This window comes from Mobula hypostoma, chromosome 17, assembly GCF_963921235.1.
Source record: "Mobula hypostoma chromosome 17, sMobHyp1.1, whole genome shotgun sequence".
Classification (NCBI taxonomy): domain Eukaryota; kingdom Metazoa; phylum Chordata; class Chondrichthyes; order Myliobatiformes; family Myliobatidae; genus Mobula; species Mobula hypostoma.
Genome location: NC_086113.1, coordinates 38,494,265 through 38,519,700, shown reverse-complemented (window position 1 = coordinate 38,519,700; position 25,436 = coordinate 38,494,265). Strand labels below are relative to the sequence as shown.

General features: G+C 40.4%; 1 protein-coding gene across 10 annotated transcripts in view; it reads left to right on the top strand.

The window, feature by feature from the left end:
- The window catches only part of zgc:158766 (uncharacterized protein LOC100009641 homolog), a 357,736-nt gene that overhangs the window by 198,136 nt on the left and 134,164 nt on the right, over positions 1-25,436 (top strand). The window contains exon 1 of one of the 10 annotated variants that reach the window (XM_063069720.1): positions 8,728-8,793. The exons of the other annotated variants lie outside the window; for them this stretch is intronic. Coding sequence (XP_062925790.1) covers positions 8,743-8,793 — 51 coding nt within the window. The 5' untranslated portion in view covers positions 8,728-8,742. Of the gene's footprint in view, positions 1-8,727; positions 8,794-25,436 lie in introns of those variants that run through there. 10 annotated transcript variants of the gene reach the window in all.

Sequence of the window (25,436 nt, the reverse complement as noted above, 5' to 3'; positions counted from 1 at the left end):
GCTGCTCATATAAACAAATAGACAAAAGCAAATCTTAAAATCTAATGTCTGAGCACAACACTGCATTAGTCATACTATGAGATACAGATTAAGTTCTTAAAGGTACTCTACACATAGAAACAACAGCTTCTATTCAAAAACTTTCTACTTCCAATTCCAGCAATGGGATTTGTGAGCTGAAAACAACAGCAGATATGTGGGAAGCAGCCCCTTGAGGCAATTTAAAATACCTCAAAAAAAAATAAAAGTAATCTGGGAGAGCATGTTCTGCTGAAGGGTCTCAGCCCGAAACGTTGTCTGTACTCTTTTCCATAGATGCTGCCTGGCCTGCTGAGTTCCTCCAGCCTTTTGTGTGTGTTAATCGTAATCTAGGAATGGTTAAACATCCAGATTATGAGAGGGAATTTAACCAGGGGGTTATCTTCCATGTATTGTGCTTCGAAGTTCAAAGTAAATTTATACTAGATTAATTATCAAAGTACATATGTCACCTGAGGTTCATTTTCTTGTGGGCATGCATAGTAAATACAAAGAAACAAAAAAAAAAGTAAGTAATAAATATCGAGAATATGAGATGAAGAGTCCTTGAAAGTGGGTCCATGGGTTGTGGTCCTGACGAAGGGTCTCGGCCTGAAAGGTCGACTGCGCCTCTTCCTATAGATGCTGCTTGGCCTGCTGCGTTCACCAGCAACTTTGATGTGTGTTCCATGGGTTGTGGGAACAGTTGAGTTGAGTGACGTTATCTCCTCTGTTCAAGATCCTGAAGGTTGAGGGGTAATAACTGTTTCTGAACCTGGTGGGGTGGATCCTAAGGCTCCTGTGCCTCCTTCCTGATGACAGCAGTGAAAAGAGAGCATAGGGTGGATGGTGGGGGTCCTTGATGATGGATGTTGCTTTCCTGTGACAATGTAGATGTGCTCGATGGTGCGGAGGGTTTTATTTGTGATAGGTTGGGCATTATTGTTTCTATACCAGGCTGTGATGCAACCAGTCAATATGCTCTCTAATGCACGTCTATAAAAGTTTGTCAAAAGTTTAGATGACATACAGAACCTTTGCACACTTCTAAGAAAGTAAAGTCACTGTGGTGCTTCTCTTTGTAATGGCACTTGCGTGCTAGACCCAGGAGAGGCCCTCTGAAATGATAACACCAAGGAATTTAAAGTTGTTGACCTTCTCCATCCTGATCTGCCATTGAGGATTAGCTCATGGACCTCTGGTTTCCTCCTCCTGTAGTCAGTAATCAGCTTCTTGGTCTTGATGACATTATGAAAGAAGTTGTTGCCATGGCACTACTCAGACAGATTTTCAATCTCCCTCGTACATGCTGATTCATCACCATCTTTGATTTGGCCACAACAGTGGTATCGTCAACAAAGTTAAATATGGCGTTGGAGCTGTGCTTACCTTCACAGTCATAAGTGTAGTGCAGAAACCTAGTACATAGTCTTGTTGTACACCTGGGTTGAAGGAGAATATGTAGGAGATGTTGTCAATATGAGCTGACTATACCACATAACCATATAATAATTACAGCACGGAAACAGGCCATCTCAGCCCTTCTAGTCCATGCCGAACTCTTACTCTCACCTAGTCCCACTGACCTGCACTCAGCCCATAACCCTCCATTCCTTTCCTGTCCCTATATCTATCCAATTTAACTTTAAATGACAACGTAGAACCTGCCTCAACCACTTCTGCTGGAAGCTCGTTCCACACAGCTACCACTCTCTGAGTAAAGAAGGTCCCCCTCATGTTACCCCTAAACTTTTGTCCTTTGACTTTCAACTCAAAAGGGGACTAAGGGGAGGAAATTGAACATTCAGTTGCACAAGAAAGTATTGAGGCCTAGTTCTTAAAGCTTATTGGTTAGTTCTGAGGGGATGATAGTATTGAATGTTGAGCTGTAGTCAATGAAGAGCATCCAGATGTATGCATCTTTACTGTCCAGATATTCCAGGGTAGAGTGAAGAGCCAATGAAATGGCACCTGCTGTTGACCTGTTATGATGGTAGGCAAATTGGAGTGGAGCCAAGTCACTCCTCAGGCAAGAGTTGATATGTTTCCTCACCAACCTCCCAAAGCACTTCTTCACAGTGGATGTAAGTGCTATGGGATGATAGTCATTGAGGCAGATTACCATGATCTTCTTAGGAATCAGTATGATTGAAGTCTGCCTAGAAGAAGGTGTGCATCTCAGTCTGCCAAAGTGAGAGGTTAAAGTTACCAGTGAACACTCCAGATTCAGGAGTTCAGAACGTTGATCAGAATAAATCTTTGGTACTCAGCCATATACCCTGCCTAGGCCAGGTGATTTCAGTGGGTTCACCCTCCTGAAAGATGCTCTCACATCAGCCTCAAAAACTGAAATCACAGGGTTGTTGGGGGCTGTGGAGGTTTGTGAAGGTGTCTCCATGTTTTGAAGGTGGAACCAAGCATAAAAGGTATTGAACTCATCTGGGAGCAAAGCCTTGTTGTCACCTGTGTTGCTTGGTTTCACTCTGTTGGGGGTGATAGCATGCAAGTCCTGCCACAGCTGCCGAGCATCCAACTTTGATCCAGAATCACCACTTCGCATGTGAGATGGCTTTCCAAAAGCCATAGCAACTGTGGCGTATTCTTCAGATCCTCTTGAGTCCTTAAACATGGCCCAGCCCCTTGATTCGAAGCAGTCCCATAGCCACTCCTATGCATCACCTGTCTACCTCCTCACTTCCTGTACGCAGGTAGGAGGACAGCAAGCTACACAAGCAGCAAGGAGAAGGCTAATAAGTAATCGAGTCAATTTATTGGTGTGTGAGGTCAAAAGGAATTTTTTAATTAAAATTTTTTTTTTAAGTCTCTTATTGGCGGTAAATCAGGAGAATGACAGTCCACTTCCTGCAAAATGGAGAGCTTAGTGAGCGTGAGAGGGTGGCCTAATTGCCTCTACTTAAGGCAAAGAAAGAAAGAAAAATAATTACTTTCAGAGGATGCGTGAAGGGCCACACACAGAAGGGCAGGGTGGCGTAATTGCTTGACACCCCATAGAGGTGAATTTGTTCATGCCGTCTGCTGTCTCACATTTAGAAAGCTTGAATAATCTTTCCTGCAATTACTTCTCTCAATATGTTAAAGCAGCTGTACAGCGTGACAAATAGTGCCTCAGTCACTGAGAGGGATACTTGGCTGCAAATCTTCCCATTATTTCCTGATAAACAACTCCAGTGATACTGGCACGTTTGATAAGTACTTGTTATTGATACTTGATGGCTGAATAGATGGCTTCTCCTTGACCACCTGGAAGTCCAACCTCAAAATCGATTCAAGATTCTAGAACATTTATTATCAAAGAATATATAAATTATACAACCTTGAGATTTGCTTGCACGCAGGTGGCCACAAAGTAAGAAACCCAAAAGAACCCAATTTTAAAAAAAGAATAAAAATGAAAATAGAAGATCAACACTTGATGCGCAAGAGGAAGAAAAAAATACAAATGATGCAAATAATTGAAGTGCAGAACAGTATTCCAAACCAAAACTGAGTCCTCAGATCTGGGCCCCAGAGCAGTCTGGACTAGGCCCAAAGCCCAGCTTATCAGTTTATCATATTCATGGACACAGAACACAGCAGCTAGGGCAGTCTTCATAGCCTCGATGCCATGGAGAGACGAGTGATCATCATGGAGAATGAACAAAATCAGTTTATCATATTCATGGACACAGAACACAGCAGCTAGGGCAGTCTTCATAGCCTCGATGCCATGGAGAGATGAGTGATCATCATGGAGAATGAACAAAATTGTCCCTCACCTTGGATCCCAATACCCTGTCTTTTCCGTCTATCTGTGCTGTTGTTTAAAATGAACAACTAATGGAATAGCAAAAGGCTCCAGTGCATCGGAGAGAGGAGTGAGGACTGTTGAGAGTGAGTGGAATCCGCTCTCTCCTCCGATCTGGGCTGGTTTTTAAATTGTCTAAACAGCGAATCATAACTCGCACTAGGACACGGCTGCAGCAGGGAAGTCCAGGTCAGGAACACACCACCCAGCGACTTGGTCAGAGTCCAGCTTTTGTTGCCCAGCCCAAAGCCACCCTCAAGCTCTTCAAATGAGCTTGGCGCCCAGAGCAACCCAACCTTGCTCACGAGACAGTTGTACAGGCATTGGAACGCCATCTGCGGCAATTCTGCAACACACCATTTCTGCCCATCCCCTGAACTCGTCTTGTCATCGCTCGCCCCTTCATTGTTTGTGGCAATAATTTAACACAAGTGACCTTAGAAAAGGTATTTTTTTGTGATGTTGTAGTCGTATTTCTTAGCTTTTTGACTACCAGAAAGCTATTGCACATGTTTGGTAGTGCCATCTTAACTAGAAGGGTTCTAACCAATGGGATTCTATTTAAGTAAGACAGTAAAGGCCGGGGACCTGTTGAAGGAAATTGATATCAGCAGTTAAAGAAGAACATGTTCAAAATAAATTTACTATCAATGTTGCCATATATTACTCTGAGATTCATTTTCTTGTGGGTATTCACAGCAGACCAAAGAAATACAATGGAATTAATAAAAAAAAACACACTCAAAATAGTGACGAGCAACCACTGTGCAAATAAAAAACGGGGAAAATAAAGAAATAAAGCTGAGAACATAAGTTGTAGAGTCCTTGAAAGTGAGCCCATAGGCTGTAGAATCAGTGCAGTGTTGAGGTGACTGAAGTTAATCACACTGGTTTAGGAGACTGAAGGTTGGAGGGTAATAAATGTACCCTTCAATCTGCGTGTGAAATGCGCACAATGTGAACTAGTTAAATTTCCCTGAAAGGTGAAGAGTGTCAATCCTTCCCTGAAAGTTTTGACTGAGCTGTGGCTTACTTCAAAGTGAGAACGAAATTCCACCATCACAGTTGTGATTGCACAGAGCAGAAGGTCTTTATTTCATTATCGTTCACATTGAGACCTAATGGAATAAGTTTATGATTAAAATCTGAATGGATGCAGAACAAGATGAAGAAGCACAGCTAGTAAAAATATGGAACCATTGTATCCAACAGCTGTTCAGGTTGGGGATCAATTGAAATCCCAAACAAATGGATTTTTGTTGGCCAAGGTTATTTGTAATTGCAACTAAAGTGAATAGAAATAGTTGAAAAGCAGACTGGCTACAATTCTCAATGGTTGACATGCAATTTCCATTCTTGTATTGATATTATGGTTATCGTGACACTCTTACAGCTTGGAGCACTGGAGTTCAGCGTTCAATTTTGACGTCATCTGTAATGAGTCTATACATTCTCCCCATGGAATGTGTGGGGTTTCTCCTGGTTTCCTGGTTTCCTTCCACAGTCCAAAGATGTTCCAGTTCGTAGATTAATTGGTCATTATAAATTGCCCATGATTAGGCTAGGGTTAAATCAAAAATATTTGTTTTCGGAAGTATTGGTTACCTTTCATGGACTGCTCCATTTCTATATGTATACACTGCAACGGGGGTGTTTTCTACAAATAAGGAAAAATATATGTATTTAAATAGTATCTGGTTGACAGGGGAACATCATCCTTCATAGATACCTTGGGGGTGTAGCTGTCAAATAGCAAATTTGTATGCAGCAAAATCCCTCAAATACAGCGATAGGACAAAATGAGCCAGTGTCTTGATGGCTAATAACTTAGATCCTTTGAGAATTTCACATTGCACCAGTTTATGCCATAGGGGTCAGAAGATTGGGTCCTTGGAAATGAGTGGAGTCACACCCTGTAATCAGAGCCTGAGAGTTGGGAGGAATCAAGGACTGGGAGATGGTTTGGCCAAGGATCTTGAGCTTGGGGAAAACTGCGTCCAGTGAGGAGGTGGGAGTTGAGGATTGTTTCACCACAACTTGCTCAGGGAGGCTGTCATTAAATCACACAGATGTATAAAGAGTGATACTGTAGAAATGAAATTGTTAGGCACACTTGGACCACCAGACACACCACAGAACGATGTGACTTAATTCTCCCCAATGCTGAGCACTCTATGTGAAACAGCTTCATCAGGTGCTCATCTAATGTAGAAACTATGCCTTCAGCATAGGAATGATGTACAACCAAAATAAACTAGTTGTATTTCCAAATCAGGGTGATTTGACAGGGAAATATCTATGGTCACATCCTATCAAAAATAAAAAATGCTGCAGATGCTGGAAATGTGAAGTAGAAACAGAAAAATCTAGCAATACTCGGCAGGTTAGGCAGCACCAATAGAAAAAGAAAGTGGAAGTTATAAAATAACTATGAAATATCAATTTATCAGCAATCAGAAAAAAGTGCAATGAATTTCTGAAAACTGCTGTATCATTGCTCTATCCCTGAGGTTGTGAATGCTGTCTTTGAAGAAAGGAGGAAAATAATATTTTTGTCATTTACTTATCAATTTGCAGTCAAGGGTGGAAGCTTCTTCTGTCTGGAGAGCGTCAGATGTTTAGGGTGTGCATGTTTACACTGACCATTAGCGTGGGTTGTTAAAAATATCTGCAAATCGCCTGTCACTATATCCTGACAAGTTTAATCTTACAAAGTATTAAGATGAGTATAAACAATAGAACATGACCCTGTTGGTCAGAAGCCATTGTATTTAAGGAGGGCCTTAACAATTCAGTGCTCAATTCTAGAGTGAGTGCTCTGAAAGCAACTAATCATTACCTGTCAGAAACCAAGCTAGCAACAAATTATTCAAGTCTTGCCTTTAGGATATTTGGGTTGCCATGCCCAAAATAAGGAATAGAAATGCCTAGTAGTGGATTTTGCATTACCTGAGGGTGTTAATAGATTGACTTTTCTGCTGAATGAGAAGATCATAAAACTGGTTGCAGTGAAGGCTAATCATGTGTAATGAGAAGCAGATTACTTGACCTTAATAACCACATCAGGAACTTGTCTTTATACAGGAGTATCCTTGTTACAAAGCATTGAGGGCCCCTACGAGAGTGGCACAATTTAAACAAAACTGTGGGAAGAACCTAAGATCAGGATTAGAGAACACAAACAATTTTAAACTATAATTTTCAATCACAATACCATGATCAGGTAGCTATTACTTTTTACACAGCCTCTTGATAGTGACTCTTTTGTCTCACATTTGAGAAACCCACTCTGCATTCCTGAAAAACAGCTCTTTGTGCTCCTGTTATTCAGCAAGCCTCTTTCAGCTGTTGTTCTTTTCTGCAGTGACTGGAGAAGGCCAGCTGTTGGAAACAGCTGTGGTACAGTGGTCTGCACAGGCAGACTGACAGGACTGACAAATTGTGGTGCCTTCCAAAGTCACCTCTGGGGTTGAATCATAGATTTTCCCAGGAGAGGGTGGAAATCATATGAGCTACCAAGGTCTGGAAGATGGGATAAAAGCAGAAATTGCTGGAAGTACTCAGAAGATGAGACAACATCTGTGGAGAGAGTAACATATTGTCTGAAACCAATGAGCCTTTCTTCAGATCAAAGGTTATCAATCTAAAATGTTAAAATGCAAACTCATTTTTTTCTCTCCACAGATGCTGCCTGTCCTGCTGAGTTTCGGCAGATGGTTCTGTTTCAGTTTTCCAACTTCACAGGGTTTTTTCCTCTTTTTTTTGGAAAAGTTTCTGGAAACGTTTCAAAATAGTTGGAACTTTACCGAATTATAATTTAATTGACAGCCATCAATTCCTGTAAGTTTCACGTTATTCCTGCAAAAATAAAGTTAGAGAACAACAGGGCAAAGGTCCTTCTATTATATCAGATCTGGTACGTTCTTCTACAACGTAGTTATAAAAGCAACATCAGAATCAGGTTTATTATCACCAACATGTGACATGAGATTTGTTAACTTAGCAGTAGCAGTTCAATGCAATACATAATATGGAAGAAGAAAAAAACAAAAATAAAATACTACTACTAATAATAAATAAATAAATAGAAACTCAACATTCATCTGTCCTGAGCTGTGCTATGAGAACTCGTACTTCGTCGAATCTCTTATGACCACAGAATGCCCCAATGTTCTACGGCCAAGTACATAGTTATTGGTGTAATGCAGGGAATATGTCAGCCAAATTATGTACAGCAAAGCCACCAGAATTTTAAAATAGCAATAACTAGATAAGCTGTCCTGGTGGTGTTGATAGAGGAATAAATATTTCTGAAGCACTTACATGTTATAATTTGAATAGTATTGGAGAATATTGGAGTTATGTCATTTGACAGCGAAGCAGGGAACTGGGAATTGCTCATGTAAAATGTGGTTTCATGATCAGGTAACAATAGAGACTTCACTTGTAATGTTTTTGTGTGTGTGTGCAACACTTTAACTGTGGGCAGAATATGGGAGAGCTATTGGAAAATGTTTATTCATCTTTCAGTGTAGAGTATACACGTGCATAATGCATGAAACGTGTACTTGCATACACTATGTCACACAGGAATGAGCTTCCAATGACATTGATACGGGCTTCCTCCCTTCAAATGAACTGACCTGCAAAATGTATTCTGACGAAGGATCTCGGTCTGAAACGTTGACTGTTCACTCTTCCCTACAGAAGCTGCCTGGCCTGCTGAGTTCCTTCAGCATTCTGTGTGCGTTACTTGTGAAATGAAATTGTTTTGTTCTCCCTTTTTTCTGGTTACTATTAGCTCACGAAGTTCTTATTTAAACCTGTTCCTGCAAAATAATTACTGCAGACTAATCCTTTATTCACATTCTCTTTCTATACCTGTAGCCATCTGTGGCAAAACAGAAGAACAATAAACCATGTGTTTTGTAAGTAGAATTAATAGACTACAAAGTCAATTAACTGACCAGGTAGGAGAACATCTATTAAATTTTATCGTCATTGCAGAAATAAAGACTTAAAATGATTCCAAATGCTGAATTAAATGAACAGCAATCTGAGATGAATTAGTTTGTGTTGTCATGCAGTCTGTTACCTGGCAAATGCATTCTATAAGTTAACGCGTAAGCATCAAGACTTGTATTTGTTATTGCTTCTGCACAAAAGACCAAATTTCACATGAATAGCTGATAGAAATTTGAAATAATAACAGAAGTTATCACAAAACCCTACAGCCCATGATGATCCCGTGATTTCAGTCTCCAAGGCCAACGTGAGAGCATGCTTCAGAATGCATCCAGCCCAGATGGGTTACCTGGCCGAGTGCTAAATACCTGTGCTGATCAGCTGGCTGGAGTCTCCACTGAGATCTTTAACCTCTTGCTTCGGCAGTCTGAGGTACCAACCTGCATCAAGTAAGCTTCAATTGTACCGGTGCGAAAGAAGAACCTGGTAACTTGCCTCAATGATGATCGTCCATCTGCACTTACATCCACAGTGATGAAGTGTTTTGAGAGATTGGTGATAAAACCTATCAATGCCTGCCTGAGAAGTGACTTGGATCAGCTCCAATTTGCCTATCAGCACCACTGGTCCATGGCAGATGCCTTTTCATTGGCTCTTCATTAAACCCTTGAACGTCTGGACAACAAGATGCATATATCGGGATACTCTTTATCGATTACAGCTCAACATTCAATACTATCATCCCCTCAAAACTGATCAATAAGTTTCAAGATCTTGACCTCAATGCATCCTTGTGCATTTGGATCCTCAATTTCCTCACTTGTAGACCCCTGTCAGTTCGGATTGGCAGCAACATCTCTTCCACGACCTACATCAGCACAGATGCACCACAAGACTGTGTGCTTAGCCCCCTGCTCTACTCGCTTTCCGCTTATGACTGTGTGGCTAAGCACAGCTCCAGTGCCATATATGAAATTACTGATGACACCACTATCGTTGTCCGAATCAAAGGTGGTGACGAATCAGCATATAGGAGAGAGGGATTGAGAATCTGGCTGAGTGGTGCCACAACAACAACCTCTAACACAATGTTAGCAAAACCAAAGTGCTGATTATTGACTTCAGGAGGAGGAAACTGGAGGTCCATGAGACAGTCCTCACTGGGGGAGGGGGAATCAGAGGTGGAGCCGGTCAGTAACTCTAACTTCCTTGGTGTTATTTTTTCAGAGGATATATCCTGGGCCCAGCATTTGAGTACAATTATGAAGAAAGCATGGCAGTGGCTCTACTTCCTTAGAAGTTTGCAAAGATTCAACATGAGATCTAAAACTTTGACAAACTTCTATAGATGTGTGGTGAAGAGTATATTGACTGGCTGCATCACAGCCTGGTGTGGAAACTCCAATGCCCTTGAACAGAAAAGAGATCAATCCCCCTACTGCATTTCGATGGTTTTCCCAAACTATATCATGTTTAAATTTAGAAAAAATCAGAAGTGTCACTTCTGATCCTTCGGTTATATTTGAAGAGACTTGGAGGCCATTTATTCAACACTTTCATATGATGTAGCTTGACCTTCTCCGAATTCTTTTAATTAACCTAAAATATATGGACAGAGGAGCGGAGTTAACGACATTAATGATTGTATTTGATGTAATATAATAGCCCAGCTTTGTTTAGTTCAGTTTAGTTTAGTTTTTTTAATTTTGAATTTTTTTTTCTTGATATTTTTTCATTTTTCTTTTTATCATGTTTAATTATATTAAGAGTTTGGGAGGTCTAATATACTTGTATTATCTGTAGTTTTTGCTTGCATATGTCAATTACCAATAATGTAATCCCAATCTCTTTGTATTAGTACTGTTGCTATGTTTATGAATATGAAAATTAATAAAAAGATTTAAAAAGAAAAGAAAGAAAATCCTACAAAAGTGGTGGATATGGCCAGTCCATCACCATTGAGAACATCTGTACGGAGTGTTGTCACAGGAAAGCAGCATCCATCATCAGGGAACCCCACCATCCAGGCCATGCTCTCTTTTCACTGCTGCCATCAGGAAGGAGGTACAGGAGCCTCAGGACTCATACCATCAGGTCCAGGGACAATTATTACTGTCAGGTTCTTGCACTAGAGCTGATAACTTCACTCACTGCAACACAATTCCTACAATCTGTGGACTCACTTTCGAGGTCTCTTCATCTCATATTCTCAACGTTTATTGTTTATTTATTTTTCTTTTCTTTTTTTTGTGTTTGTGCAGTTTGTTATCAGGGCTGTCTGTCCTGTTGCTACTGTCTTTCATTTATTCTATTGTGGTTATTGGATTAATTGAGCATGCCCGCAAGAAAATGAATCCCAAGGTTGTATACAGTAACATATATGTACTTTGATAATAATTTGATTTTGAACTTTGGACTTTGTACTGCTTGTAATTACCATGGGACTCATGAAGCATTTGTGGAGGGAGGAATCAAGTTAACATCTCAGGTCAATGATCTGCAGATACATTGTGAGCTGTTGCATATCTCGTGCATTGTATTTTATATCACATCAATAGGAACTTTAGAATTGTGAGGTATTTGATATCAAGAAAGTATTGGTCAACAGTTCTTTTGTCTCATAGAATCCTGAAAAGCTTTCGCAATAATACAATATCTTTAAGCATTTTATAACTTGCAAAAGTCTCCTGTAGAGGTTACAAACTAACTGTAGTCATTAGTTGCATTGTGAATAATTCACTGTTCTTTCATCGTTGGGCTCCAATTCAAAATCAGTCCAGGGTAGATACTCTTTTCTCAGCAAGCTGTATGTTCCTTAAATGAGGCAGGGAAGCCTCACTACATTTGCAGTGTAAAATCAAAAAGGGGTTTGGTGCATTTGACTCCAACTCTTATTGATTTCAGGTTACAAGTTTGGTTGGTGTAAGAAAAGGAAGTGCCATGCTGACTGGGTAACTGTAGGCCTGGCGTTATATCTTGCAATAACGAAAGCAAACAGTTTGACTGACCAACTCTAAATGCTAATAAGAACAGGATCCAAGTGTCCCTAAGTGATAGAAGTGAGGAAGTGGAGATCCTTAAATTAGGGGAGGTAGCCATAACCACCAAGTCTTAGCACAGCCATGGTGCAGAACCACTCAGTAAAAAGCAAGACAATGGACAGTCTGAGACACGTTCATCAATGGCATTGGCAGGAGCCTTGTCAATTATCAGCTGAAGAGGATACTGAGAAGCTGATCCCCTGAGGTTAGAGTTTGAAACATACCATCGGTTACCGAGGAAGTTTTTGGCTCCAGTCAGATAATGATCGATGATCCAATGAGATTAGGGAGTATTTGAAGACTGAGATTGGGTTTGGGTACCCCAAACGTAAAAATGTTGCAGTCCCTGAACTGCATCTGTTATCTTGAAATACCAAAGAATGTACAAGTAAATAAGATGTGTCGTAAAGGGATAATTAATTCCCACAGCAAATAGTATCCTAGCAATCTTAGAGAACATTTGCTGCATTTTGTTTATAGACCAGAAATCACTTCCTTTTACAGAAAATTCCTTCAGGGGCAGTAACCTGGGATGGTTGTAATTGTACATGGGCTGCTAGCTAAGGTACATAGTTCATTAACAGAAGAATAATGATTTAGAAACCTCTGGCAGAAGAAGCATTTGATCTAGTCCATGGACTATATTAAACATCCACACGGAACTTTGCAAAGCAAGGTTTTAACCAGGCTAGTTTGAGGGAAAAATAGAAATAAATCAAGGCACAGAAGTAGGAATATGTTGTACTTGGTTTACCTAGCATGAAACTAGCTTGTAATGAAGGATGATCTGCTAATAATGTTAAGCTTGTACAGCAAATTCAAAGTTTTCTGAGAAGGAGTGACTGAAGTCATTATCCAAAATAGCAAGAGAACAAAATGGCACCATCTACATCATCAGATGTCACAATTATGGGATTATCAAGTGAAGCTTCTAAGTTGACACAAGTGGAACATCTAAATCCGGTACTTTGTTGTTCGATATGCACATGCATGGTCCTCTTTCTATTTAGAGTGATGTGCACACCTTGCAGAATAATTAAATAATTACAAATTCCTTTAGTATACCCAAAGATCATTAGGGAAACCTTGTATAGGTAAGTATTTCCTTCTCATTTATCCTGCTTTGTGCTTAAGCTTAAATTAGATGTAGTTTGGAGAAGCAGTAGCTATAATGTGATGCTGTGTATTGCTTAAACCTGAGCTCTGCTCCTTCCACTATTATATGTACATATGCGTAATGTTGCGAATGCATTGCCTCTTCTGACTGCTGGCAGTTTCATAAATTTACCATGTGAAAATATCACATTGATAACAAATGATTGGCTTGGCAAGCAGTTTTCATTCTGGGGTAAGTTTTATTAAAGATTGTAAGTTACACATGGTTATGATTCTACTGACACAAATGAGAGTCCTGGAAGAGGTACGCTGTCAAGCAGTGGGCAAGTGCTTCCAATTTATATTCTCTGGCAGTATTTCCTAGTGCCATGCATATATGAAATGTTCTGATTTAATTACAAAGAGCTATGGTGAAATTACACTCAGAATATTGTTAACAAATCTGGTGTTGATACCTAAGAAACAGTATGCATGTGATCGAGAGAATGCAGTGGAGATTAACTGGCTGGATTCCCAGAATGGGACTTGGAATGTAGCAGCACAGTAGCATAGCAGTTTGCGCAGTCACTTTACCATGCCAGCAAACAAGCCACACTGGAGCTCAATTCCCACAACTGTCTGTAAGAAGCTCGTACTTCTGCCCCGTGACCTCCTATCCTTCCATCTTCCAAAGATTAGTAAATTGTGCCACAAGGTTAAAGGTTAGTAAATTGTGGACGTGCTATATTGGTTCTAGAAGTGTGGCAACACATCCCGGCTGCCTCCAGCACAATCCTCACTGGTTTGATTTGAAGAAAGCAACCCATTTTACTCCATGTTTTGATGTACACGTAACAAGTAAAGAGAATCTTTTTGTCTTGATTGTTTGTTGGAGGGAGTGACCCCTCATAGAAACATTCCGAATGTGAAAAGACCTGAACAGATTAGATATGGCAAAGTTATTTCCCATGATAGGGGAGTCTAGGACAAGAGGGCACGACTTCAGGATTGAAGGACATCCATTTAGAACAGAGATGCAGAGAAATTACTTTAGTCAGAGGGTGGTAAATATGTGGAATTTGTTGCCACGAGCAGCTGTGGAGGCCAAGTCATTTAAGGTAGAGATAAATAGGTTCTTGATTAGCCAGGGCATCAAAAGGTATGGGGTGAAGGCAGGGGTGCTGGGATAACTGGAAGAATTGGATCAGCCCATTATTAAATGGTGGAGCAGACTCGATGGGCCAAATGGCTTACTTCTGCTCCTATATCTTATGGTCTTTATGGTCTCCAGGAGAGATTAATCAGCATGTACTTGCACTCTTTTGAGAGGTGAAGATCTAAAATTCTTATAGGATTTGACATTGTAGATGTCTGTTGGTTTTCTTTGGCTAGGATGTTCAGGACATGCATTTATAGTCCCATTAAAAGTGGGCAGACTTGAAGTAAGTTCTTTACCTGGGAGCAAATGAAAAACTCTCCCTATGGAGTGAAATGATTCTGTGGAATTCTCTACCCAAAAGGGCTAGGAAGGTTCAAGATGCTGAGTCCACTCATCACGATAGAGTGAAATGGATATCAAGCTTATGAGTTGATGTGGCAACAATTAGCCAAAAAATACAAAAGCTTATCCTCTGTCCAGCAATATAGTAGATTATGTTTTAATCAAATATTTACAAACATTTGTGCATGATAACAAAGGTAGCTTTCATTACATCACTCTTTGAAGCTAATGCATTTATGCTTTCTGGTCTTTATTTGCTGTTATTTTGTTGGACTGTTATGTTTTTGAATACTTCCACTCCAGAACTTGATGAGTATATTGTTTAGTTCCTCAGTTTTGAATGACGTTTTCTTCAGGGTACAACAGATAGAGTCAGCATCAAGAAGTAACTGGGCTCAATATGCAGTGCTGTACAAACATCTTAGGTACTCTAGATTTTATTCATATGGGTTCAATATCATCAAGGGTGTCTCGGATTACCTGGAGAGATAGAAACAAGTGAGACAGCCAAAGTCTGCAGAAGAACTGAGGCAAGTTCTCCAAGATGCTTGGAACAACCCACCAGCTGATTTTTCTTATAAAACTGTACAACAACGTACCTAAGAGAATTGATGCAGTTTTAAATGGAAAGGGTGGTCACACCAAATATTGGTATGATTTAGTTTTTTACTGTTTACCGCTCTTTATATTATATTTTCTGATATTTAGAAACATTTTATTTCAATGATTTTGAAAGCATCTTCACTTTACAGAATTTTTTTATATGTGCCTAAGACTTGATTTACATTGACATTGACATCTTAATTTACATGTGCCTACTGTGCTACTAAGTGTGGGTGAAAAAAATAAGTTTCTTGATTTTCACATAAGGCCATAGGGAAAGGGAACGAGAAGGACTGAGCTCTGTCAAAGCCAACATAGATGTGATGGGCTGAATAGTCTCCTTCCTGTAATTCCATGACAAGAGCTAAAATTTCATGAAATAGAAGGATTTAACAGCTCACTTGGAATGCTTCTGACAGCAAAACTGCATGTCATCGAGTTGGATGCTGTTTCTGATGTTAACATTACTGGATTCAACTGGCACATGTAAAGCCGCCCCCTGACATTAGATGGGCATGTGCATTCTCAGACCCGAAGGTAAACGTGCTCTCCCTGGCTGTCGTGTGTCTGAGGTTAGACATCCTCCAGTATGAAGAATTTTTACAAATGGTTGGAGGCTTCAGGTCAAATCCTAGAGTGTTCTCCGGCATGAACCAAAGCAGTAAGAGCTGTGATATTCTACTTCAGCTATTTCTCTCAGAGAAGAGGAATACAAGGTAACATAAAAAATAATTTCTAGTATTACCACCTTCCCATTCCATTTCTACCTTGCTCCAAGCCTTCTTTTTTTTAGTTCCTTGTTTCTAGTTATCCACAACTATTTTTGGGACCGACTGCTTTTATAGCAGCAATTATGTTGTAATGGAAGCTGAACCTTCAATTAGACAGCTGCTGATTGAACGCACTCACACAGTAATGAGATAGTGGCAGCTTTAGTTGTACCAGGCCGCATGTTTTAATAATGCATCTCCACAGTTTGAGTCATATTTTGGACTTGTCATATCAAAAGTAATTTATTGAACAAATCATTAACATTATTATTAGTTTTCGTGATCATATCCTTCCAAGTCCTTGCCCTTTCTATCACTGTAACCTTTCACAAACTTTCAAGATCACAATGTTTCCTTAAGTGTGGAGTCTTTCCCATTCCTGGTACTTTTACTTTGCCATGGACTATTATATTATATTCCCACACAGCCTCACTGCCTCATGAGTTTACTCTCGTCTTTAAGCAACAGCACAAGGAAACTCCTTGACCTGATTGCTATACTGCTGGAGGTGTTGTCTCTCAGTTAAGACATTAAACTAGTGCTCCATTTCTTCAGTAGATTCTATAGTCCTAATTTAAAGAATATGGTAGTTATCTCTGACCATAATCCCGTAGCCGTTTGCATGATGTAAACAGTGGAAATGCTCAACGGGTCTGGCAGCATTTGTAGAAGTAGGCAGAGTTGAGTTTATTTATCAGCAGTTTTTGTGAATTGCTTTACGGAAATTATTTGCTGTGTTTCCTATAGTAAAAGGATAATAGTAGTTCCCTGACCACATTTTTGGGACATTATGAAAGAAGCACAAATAATTCCTTAGCGGTCTGACTATATATCCTGAGATCTCTTTATGGCTCAGTGCAAAATTCTGTGGCATTTATGTTATATGTCCTCTGTGAAACTGCAATACAATTGGAAATGCAAGGTTTACATGACAAAAATTGCTTGCAGATCTGATGAGCCTTGTGCCCTGTGCTTAAATTTAATAAATGTTTCTGAGAGGTTAGATGAACCTTAGATTAACATTTCTCTGGAAGGATTATTGTGTAGGATTCCTTCAGTTCAGAACTAGTGTTATGATCAAGGCTCCTGAAAGGGAGTTGAAATCTCATCCTTCAGACTAGAGGCAGACTGACGCTTGTTTTAAGGTTACAAACACAAGAAAATCAGCAGATGCTGGAAATCCAAAACAGCAGACATAAAATGCTGGAGGAACTCAGCATGTCAGGCAGCAACTATGGAAAAGAGTACACAGTTGATTTTTCGGGCCGAGACCAGGTACTAGATGGTTTATACAGATCAGAAGTCAGAAGTGGACCAATATTCTCTCGGGAACAGATATGGACAACAGAGAGGAACTATGCACAGCATCATTTTTGTGTAAGCTGGCTTTCCAAAAATGTTAATAATAGTGGGGTTAAGTAGCTTTAATCACAAAGGAAGCTTATGTTTGTTAGTGATCCATCATTTTGGAATGGACTGTGGAGTGTGCACGCTCCACTGGTCAGAGGTGAAAATGCCAGTGGGCATGCACCGTTAATGCACACTCAGTAAACATGCACAGACTGGTATATGTTGTTTTGAAACCGTTTGATCTCTCAGGTGTGCTGCCACCTGATTATTTATGCTTTGCAGGTCAGAATTCCTGCTTCAAGAACTGAGACAGTTTGGAGATGAAATCAGGTAGATCCTAACACCTGGTTGTTCAATTTCATCATCGGGGAATGTTCCGTGACTGCAAACATCCTGATTCTTCCAAATTTTTAGCTGGCAATGTGGTTTGGAAAGAAAAAGGTTGCAGCATACTACTTCTCAATCTAATTCAATAAAGAGTGTCGTCTAATCTATAATTTAAAGCTGGAGAGGAGTGGATGGGAAAATCTCACCATATTGTCAGTGAGTTGTGATAATTTGTGATGTACCATTGGAAAGGCAATAGAAATAAATTCAATGGCAACATTCAGGTAGATATTGAGTATGTACATGCAAAGGAAAACACTTTCACGGTCAAAGTGAAAGGGTAGGAGGAGTGGGACAAGTTGAAGTTTAATTGTTATTTAACCATATTGAACAGGGTTCCTCCAGGGCCAAGATATGAAACACAGGACATACAGTCACACACATCCCACAGCACCTATATTTATGATAGCACATGTACACACAAGATAATATTAGCACAAATTGCTGAGTAGCATGGCCTGCAGATTGGTGCATGGTATGTTGTCTTGGAGCCATGTTTCTGCAAGAGCAAGCACACAGCAATTCCTCATCGCCCGCTGGCTCAGCCACAGTTGAAAGTAATCCAGCTGGTCTTCCAAGGATGAATACTACAGAGCAGTGTTCTACAGTGCTATATGCTCTACATCTGGCCTGCAGGGGCCAGCCCCAGATCGAGCACAAATTGCAGCACACCCACCACTGGATATTGGATAGCTATTCAAGTAGTGAGCTTTACCACAATGACTTGATCTCCTTCCTTTCAGATTTGTTCTTTCATGCTGGCAAATGTGTTGTGAGTTCATTAGAAGCCTCCAAGGCTCTTCAAATTTCAAAGCAAATTTATTATCAAAGTACGTACATGTCACCGTATACTACCATGAGATTCATTTTCTTGTGGGCATTCACAGTAAGTACGAAGAAACACCATAGAATCAATGAAAAAACAAACACAAGATGGACAAGAAACCAATGAGAACATGAGATGAAGAGACCTTGAAAGTGAGTCCATAGGTTGTGGGAACAGTTCAGTGATGGGGTAAGTGAAGTTACTCCCTCTGGTTTAAGAGCCTGATGGTTGAGGGGCAATAACTATTCTTGAACCTAGTGGTGTGGGTTCTGAAGATTCTGTCTCTCCTTCCTAATAGCAGCAGCAAGAAGAGAGCATGGTCTGGATGCTGAGGGTCTTTAATGATGAATGCTCCTTATGCATTTGTGATCAGTTATAATCATTTAAGAAGATTTCATGGAATAGATGACCTCAAGAAAGATGTCTCGTTACATATTTGAAAACCGAACGGAACTTGAGAACTTAACTGGGTCACTGACAGTCAGCTGAAAAAGACCAGAGATTTTGACCACAGTGGATCATACTCCAGTTTTGTTCAACAAGAAAATCAGGTGAAGCTTGTATTTTCTTATTTTGCTGGAGCAACTTCACACAGCAGATGATCTGATTTTAGTAAAAATGCTTGAGAGATACGTAAATGAGGTTTAGGATTCGAGGATGAAGAGGTGGATGGAAGGATGGAACTCTTTTGTTTTACTTGAATGTTCACTTGGAGCTTTGATTAAGATATTATTCCAAAGGAGACAACCTTCTCAGTACTGCACTGATCACTCAGTTTAGAGATGAGATCAGATTATGTGCTCAAACACTGAAATTACTTTTGGAATAAGTATCTGATTTTTTTAGCTAAAGCAATTTTAACGTAAATTTTTACAATTTTTGGGAAAAATGCACATATTGCTGCCAAAGGAGGCAGTTAACTCACTTCCATGGCTGCCTTTGAATTGAATAGTCTGCTCAATCACTTTACAATACTTTTTATGAGTTAATTGCTTTGGAAGTCAACTACAGACCATGCCAGATAGGGATAGCAAATTTCCTTTCTTGAAGGAACTTTCTTCAATATACTTTGGATACTCATTCAGTAACTAAGCACCATAATTACACAGAAAACCTCGAATAATCTGTGCTCCTTTTAAACTCACTGGTATCCTGGATGTGCATTCCCTTTAAACTCAGTTGAATCATTAGACTATAGTAGCTGCACCACCAACTGGTATGGGGGTGGGGATGGGGGTTGTGGGTGTAACAACTGCAGAAGATCAAAGTAAGTTGCAGAAAGTTGTAAAATTAGTCAGCTCCTTTCTGGGTACAAGCCTCAGGAAGGTGACATCCATCATTTAGGACCCCCACCACCCAGGACATGGCCTCTTCCCACTGTTACCATCAGGAAGGAGGTACAGAAGCCTGAAGGCACACAACGATTCAAGAACAGCTTCTTCCCCTCTGCCATCCAATTTTTAAATGGACATTGAACCCATGAACACTATTTCACTACTTTTAATTTCTGTTCTTGCACTACATATTTAATTGAACTATTTAATACACATATACTTACTGTAATTCAGTTTCCCCATATTATCATGTATTGTATTGTACTGCTGCCACAAAGTTAATAAATTTCACAGCATATGCCAATAATATTAAATCTGATCACGAGGAATTCTGCAGATGCTGGAAATTCAAGCAACACACATCAAAGTTGCTGGTGAACGCAGCAGGCCAGGCAGCATCCCTAGGAAGAGGTACAGTCGACGTTTTGGGCCGAGACCCTTCGTCAGGACTAACTGAAGGAAGAGCCAGTACGAGATTTTAAAGTGGGAGGGGGAGGGGGAGATCCAAAATGATAGGAGAAGACAGGAGGGCGAGGGATGGAGCCAAGAGCTGGACAGGTGATTGGCAAAAGGGATATGAGAGGATCATGGGACAGGAGGCCCAGGGAGAAGGAAAAGGGGGAGGGGGGGAAAAACCCAGAGGATGGGCAAGGGGTATAGTCAGAGGGACAGAGGGAGAAAAAGGAGAGAGAGGGAGAAAGAATGTGTTTATAAAAATAAATAACGGATGGGGTATGAGGGGGAGGTGGGGCATTAGTGGAAGTTAGAGAAGTCAATGTTCATGCCATCAGGTTGGAGGCTACCCAGACGGAATATAAGGTGTTGTTCCTCCAACTTGAGTGTGGCTTCATCTTTACAGTAGAGGAGGCCGTGGATAGACATATCAGAATGGGAATGGGATGTGGAATTAAAATGTGTGGCCACTGAGAGATCCTGCTTTCTCTGGCGGACAGAGTTTAGGTGTTCAGTAAAACGATCTCCCAGTCTGCGTCGGGTCTCGCCAATATATAGAAGGCCACACTGGGAGCACCGGATGCAGTATATCACCCCAGCCGACTCACAGGTGAAGTGTCGCCTCACCTGGAAGGACTGTCTGGGGCCCTGAATGGTGGTGAGGGAGGAAGTGTAAGGGCATGTGTAGCACTTGTTCCGTTTACAAGGATAAGTTCCAGGAGGGAGATAGGTGGGGAAGGATGGACAAAGGAGTTGCGTAGGGAGCGATCCCTGCAGAAAGCAGAGAGTGGGGGGGGGGAGGGAAAGATGTGCTTAGTGGTGGGATCCCATTGGAGGTGGTGGAAGTTACAGAGAATAATATGTTGGACCCGGAGGCTGGTGGGGTGATAGGTGGGGACCAGAGGAACCCTTTCCTACTGGGGTGGCGGGAGGATGGAGTGAGAGCAGATGTGCGTTAAATGGGGGAGATGCGTTTGAGAGCAGAGTTGATGGTGGAGGAAGGGAAGCCCCTTTCTTTAAAAAAGGAGGACATCTCCCTCATCCTGGAATGAAAAGCCTCATCCTGAGAGCAGATGTGGCAGAGACGGAGGAATTGCAAGAAGGGGATGGCATTTTTGCAAGAGACAGGGTGAGAAGAAGAATAGTCCAGATTGCTGTGAGAGTCAGTAGGCTTATAGAAGACATCAGCTGTCTCCAGAGATAGAGACAGAAAGATCTAGAAAGGGGAGGGAGGTGTCGGAAATGGATCAGGTAAACTTGAGAGTAGGGTGAAAGTTGGAGGCAAAGCTAATGAAGTCAACGAGCTCAGCATGCGTGCAGGAAGCAGCGCCAATGCAGTCGTCGATGTAGCAAATGAAAAGTGGGGAACAGATACTAGAATAGGTTTGGAACATAGATTTTTCCACAAGCCAACAAAAAGGTAGGCACAGCTAGGACCCATACGAGTGCCCATAGCTACACCTTTAGTTTGGAGGAAGTGGGAAGATTAAACCTGATTCTGATTTTGAATGTCTGACTTTATTAATGATATATGTCAATTCAAAGGAACTGTATTCATACTCAGATAATTCCCATTGCTTTTTTCTGTTAATTATTGCTGATTAATATCCTAGTGTTACCACTGTGTAATGCGTACAAAACTTTACCCCTGCTCCCCGCCACCAGGGTCATTCTGACTAGTGTTTCAGTGTAAAACATGCAATCATGAGTTTAATTAAGGATATTCAGAATTAACAAAGATGTGGCTGGCACCACTTGAATCAGGGTTTGTGGAGCAGCCCAAGGGGTTTAGTCTCTCCCCAGCTGTGTTTTGATTCATAGCCTCTCTTGTAAAAGAGGACATGGTCCAAAAGCTTGGATTTCAAGAAACAACATTAGACAAGTTGATGACGTGAGAGACTTGACTGTGAAGTTCATTTACTTAGTGCACTGCTGAATGTTTACACTTTTTACAGAGATGCTGTCGGGATAAAATTCACACTGTATATTAGTGCTTAAAACAACTTGATACATTACATAATAGATAATTTTCTGTCTTGTGTGATGGCATATTATTGGTGCAATTAGAATTAATTAAAATGGAGGCTTCAAACACAAGGGACATTCCCCAATGTTCAGTGTTAGAGATAGATAATTACGATTAGTTTTGTTTTTGTATGAGAATTGTCTTTGAAGTTGTGACTAAGGATGAATGACAAACTCCCTTTTGTTTTGAAACTATCCAATTGATTTTGTGAATGACACTGTGAAATATTGCAATAGAATCAACAAACTAATAACCTTCACTGAAAGATTAGTTGATACTAATCTAGGCTGGAAGAATAACAAGTGCTGAGATTGTCTCATGTATTCATACTGCATAAAGCTTATTGCTCATTATTCTGAGTGAATTGTAGCAAACATTTGCCCAAAAGGTCAATATCAAAGATGGATCACCTGTTTTAGGCTACAGTTGCTGCCTATTTAAAAAAAAATACAAATTCCACAACTTGGAAGAAAGATGAAACAGGAAATATCATTATTGTACATACAGATGAACAAGGATTGCTATACTGTAAAATATAATTGGCAAAGGATGATACGTAGCCAAGGTTGCCCTGTGTGTGACTGACAGCAATCACTACATAAAATCGTAAAATGCACAGTGGGTTAGGCAGCATCTGCAGAATGACAACAAAATTAATGTATCAAATTCCACTGGAACTGATTTCAACAATTATTCAGATGTACAGGATCTGTATTTTTTTTTTGTTCTTCAATTTCAGAACAAAATGTTTGTCTATAGACACGATTTTGCCTTCAAGATGGCGAACCAGCATAAGGTGTCAAGCCCTGATGGTGTACCCGGTAGGGCACTGAAAACCTGTGCCAACCAACTGGCTGGGGAGTCTTGCATATAGTTCACACAATTATGTACAGCAACGCGTGAAGGTGGTACTTAGTAAAACAATGAGACAGTGCAGAATAAAGTGTTTCAGAGGAAGTGCCGTGCTGATAGACAGTAACATGCAAGATCATAGAGAGGTAGAGGCCAGGAGTTCATCTGAATGCACTCGGGAACTGTTCAATAGTCTTATAACAGCAGAATAGAAGCTATTCTCAAGCCTAATTGTAAGTGCTTAATCTATGTGTTGCTATAATGACCTGCTGGCCCTTTAACCAGACTGGAAGAAAATAATACTTTGAGGAAGGAAAAGATTTCAGTCCCTCATGCCTGCATTTTACTTCATTGTCACTTCTGTCCATTAACTTAATATTTCCTAACTATGCACCATGGGAGATGTTTACTTTCATTAACACAGATGCAACACAGAAACCAGCCCTTCTGTCCATCATTTCAGTGCTGTCACTCACCCAGTTACACTGATCCTGTTATTTATTCTTCCTACGTTTTCATCAACTAAACACCTTTCCACCCCCACCACCATCTTCCCAGTTGATCCTAGTACTTAGAGCCACACTAAGGGCGACGCATGGTGCCAATTAACTGGTTTCTACTCAAATCTGAAGGTTATGGGAGGAAATCAGAATATCTGTGCAGACACAGAATGAATATGTGAACTCGGTACAGACAGCAGCTGGAGTCGTGATTGTACTGGGGTCTCTGGCAATATGAGGTAGTGGCAGTACTAGCTGCATCACTCTGCTGCCCTTCTCACTGTGCTATCCTTCTCAGCTCCACCACCTAATTCTTAATTTTACTACTTCAATGTTCTCCAACCATTTTCTTTGCGCTCAGCAGAACTTCACTGCTTGGGTACTAACTTGAACCAAGTACTGAGCATCACTCTGCTTACTGACCCATTTGGGATCTGGTCAAACAAAGATGTTTTCAAAAATTGCATCTTCCATTTTACATATTCTCCATGAGCTGGATCCACTTCTCTCCCTTCCAAATCTTGGTTGAGTTCTCCAGCCTTCCAACTTTGTAAGATTGTAATCCTCCAATCTGCAGTGCTCCAGTGCAGAGTCCTAATTTTTATTGTTTTACCCATTGTAGCAATTTTTTGAACTGGTTAAACACTGAGCTCTTGAATTCCACTCCTAAATTTCTCAACCACTTATGTTTCTGTCCTTTAAGTCATTCCATAAAAAATACTTTTGACCAACTTTGCTCATTTGCATAATCTGCCTCAATATCAGGTTCTGTTTGATGTCTCAAGTATCTTGGGAGATTTAACCACATTATAAGGGGCTTTTTATAAATTCCTGTTGAGATGACTTCACTGACGCGTGGTGTTCGTTCAACAATGTTTCGTAGAAGGACGTCAGATGCTTTTTTTCCCGTGGGGGAAGGGGGATGCCTACGCGTGGGAAGAAAGGGACCGGGGGGGGGGTGATCTTTGGGGTTCTAACATTTAACTATCATTCGTTGTTTGGGGCACTCCTCTGTTTTTGTGGATGGATGCAAAGAAAAACCATTTCAGGATGTATATTGGATACATTTCTCTGACATTATATGTTCCTTTGAAACCTTTGAAACCTAGATGTGCTGGACAATATTTACTACTCAGTAACATATAAACAGATTATTTGTTTATTGTCATGTTGGGAACACATGTTGGATGAATTAGCTGCTACACTTTCCATTTCATATCAAAGACTACAGCACGAAGAGTACTTTAACTGTAAAGGTTACAGTTTTAATCTTTACAATTTGTTAAGATTGTGATATAAAATTCTTCCTTCTGAGGTTGTAGTTTGTCACCAGATTCTCCCCTTGAGCTGTCTGAAAAGTTGCTGGTTTGATATTTTGGGGACTCAAATGAGAAATTTTGAGAATGTATTTGACAACTGTCTAGCTACAATAACTGCAAAGGTGATTAAAATATTGAACATAAGATCAAAAAGAAGAACTTGAGTAGCTTTTAAAAAACTACTTAGTCCCATCAGTACAATATTCACTCATTAATTCATACGGAATGGAAGCATTTTGTCAACAAATCTGCTGAAGAAAGGCACTTGGCCCATTGATCATTTTAATTTTCATTACATAGTGCTGCTGAATCTGTTTCTGCTCAGCTTCAAGGCAATACCTTCGAAATTATGTCAGACTTCTGCTTAAAAATTTACTCATCTTGGTACTGATTGTTTTACCACTTCCCTTCATTCAACAAGACTAGAAAATAAAAACAAGGATGTAATGTTGAGGCTTCATAAGGCACTGGTGAGTATGGTGATCTGTTTCGGAGCCATTGTTTAAGAAAGGATGTGCTGACACTGGAGAGGGTTCAAATGAGGATCTTGAACATGATTCCGGGATTGAAAGGCTTATCATATGAGGAGCA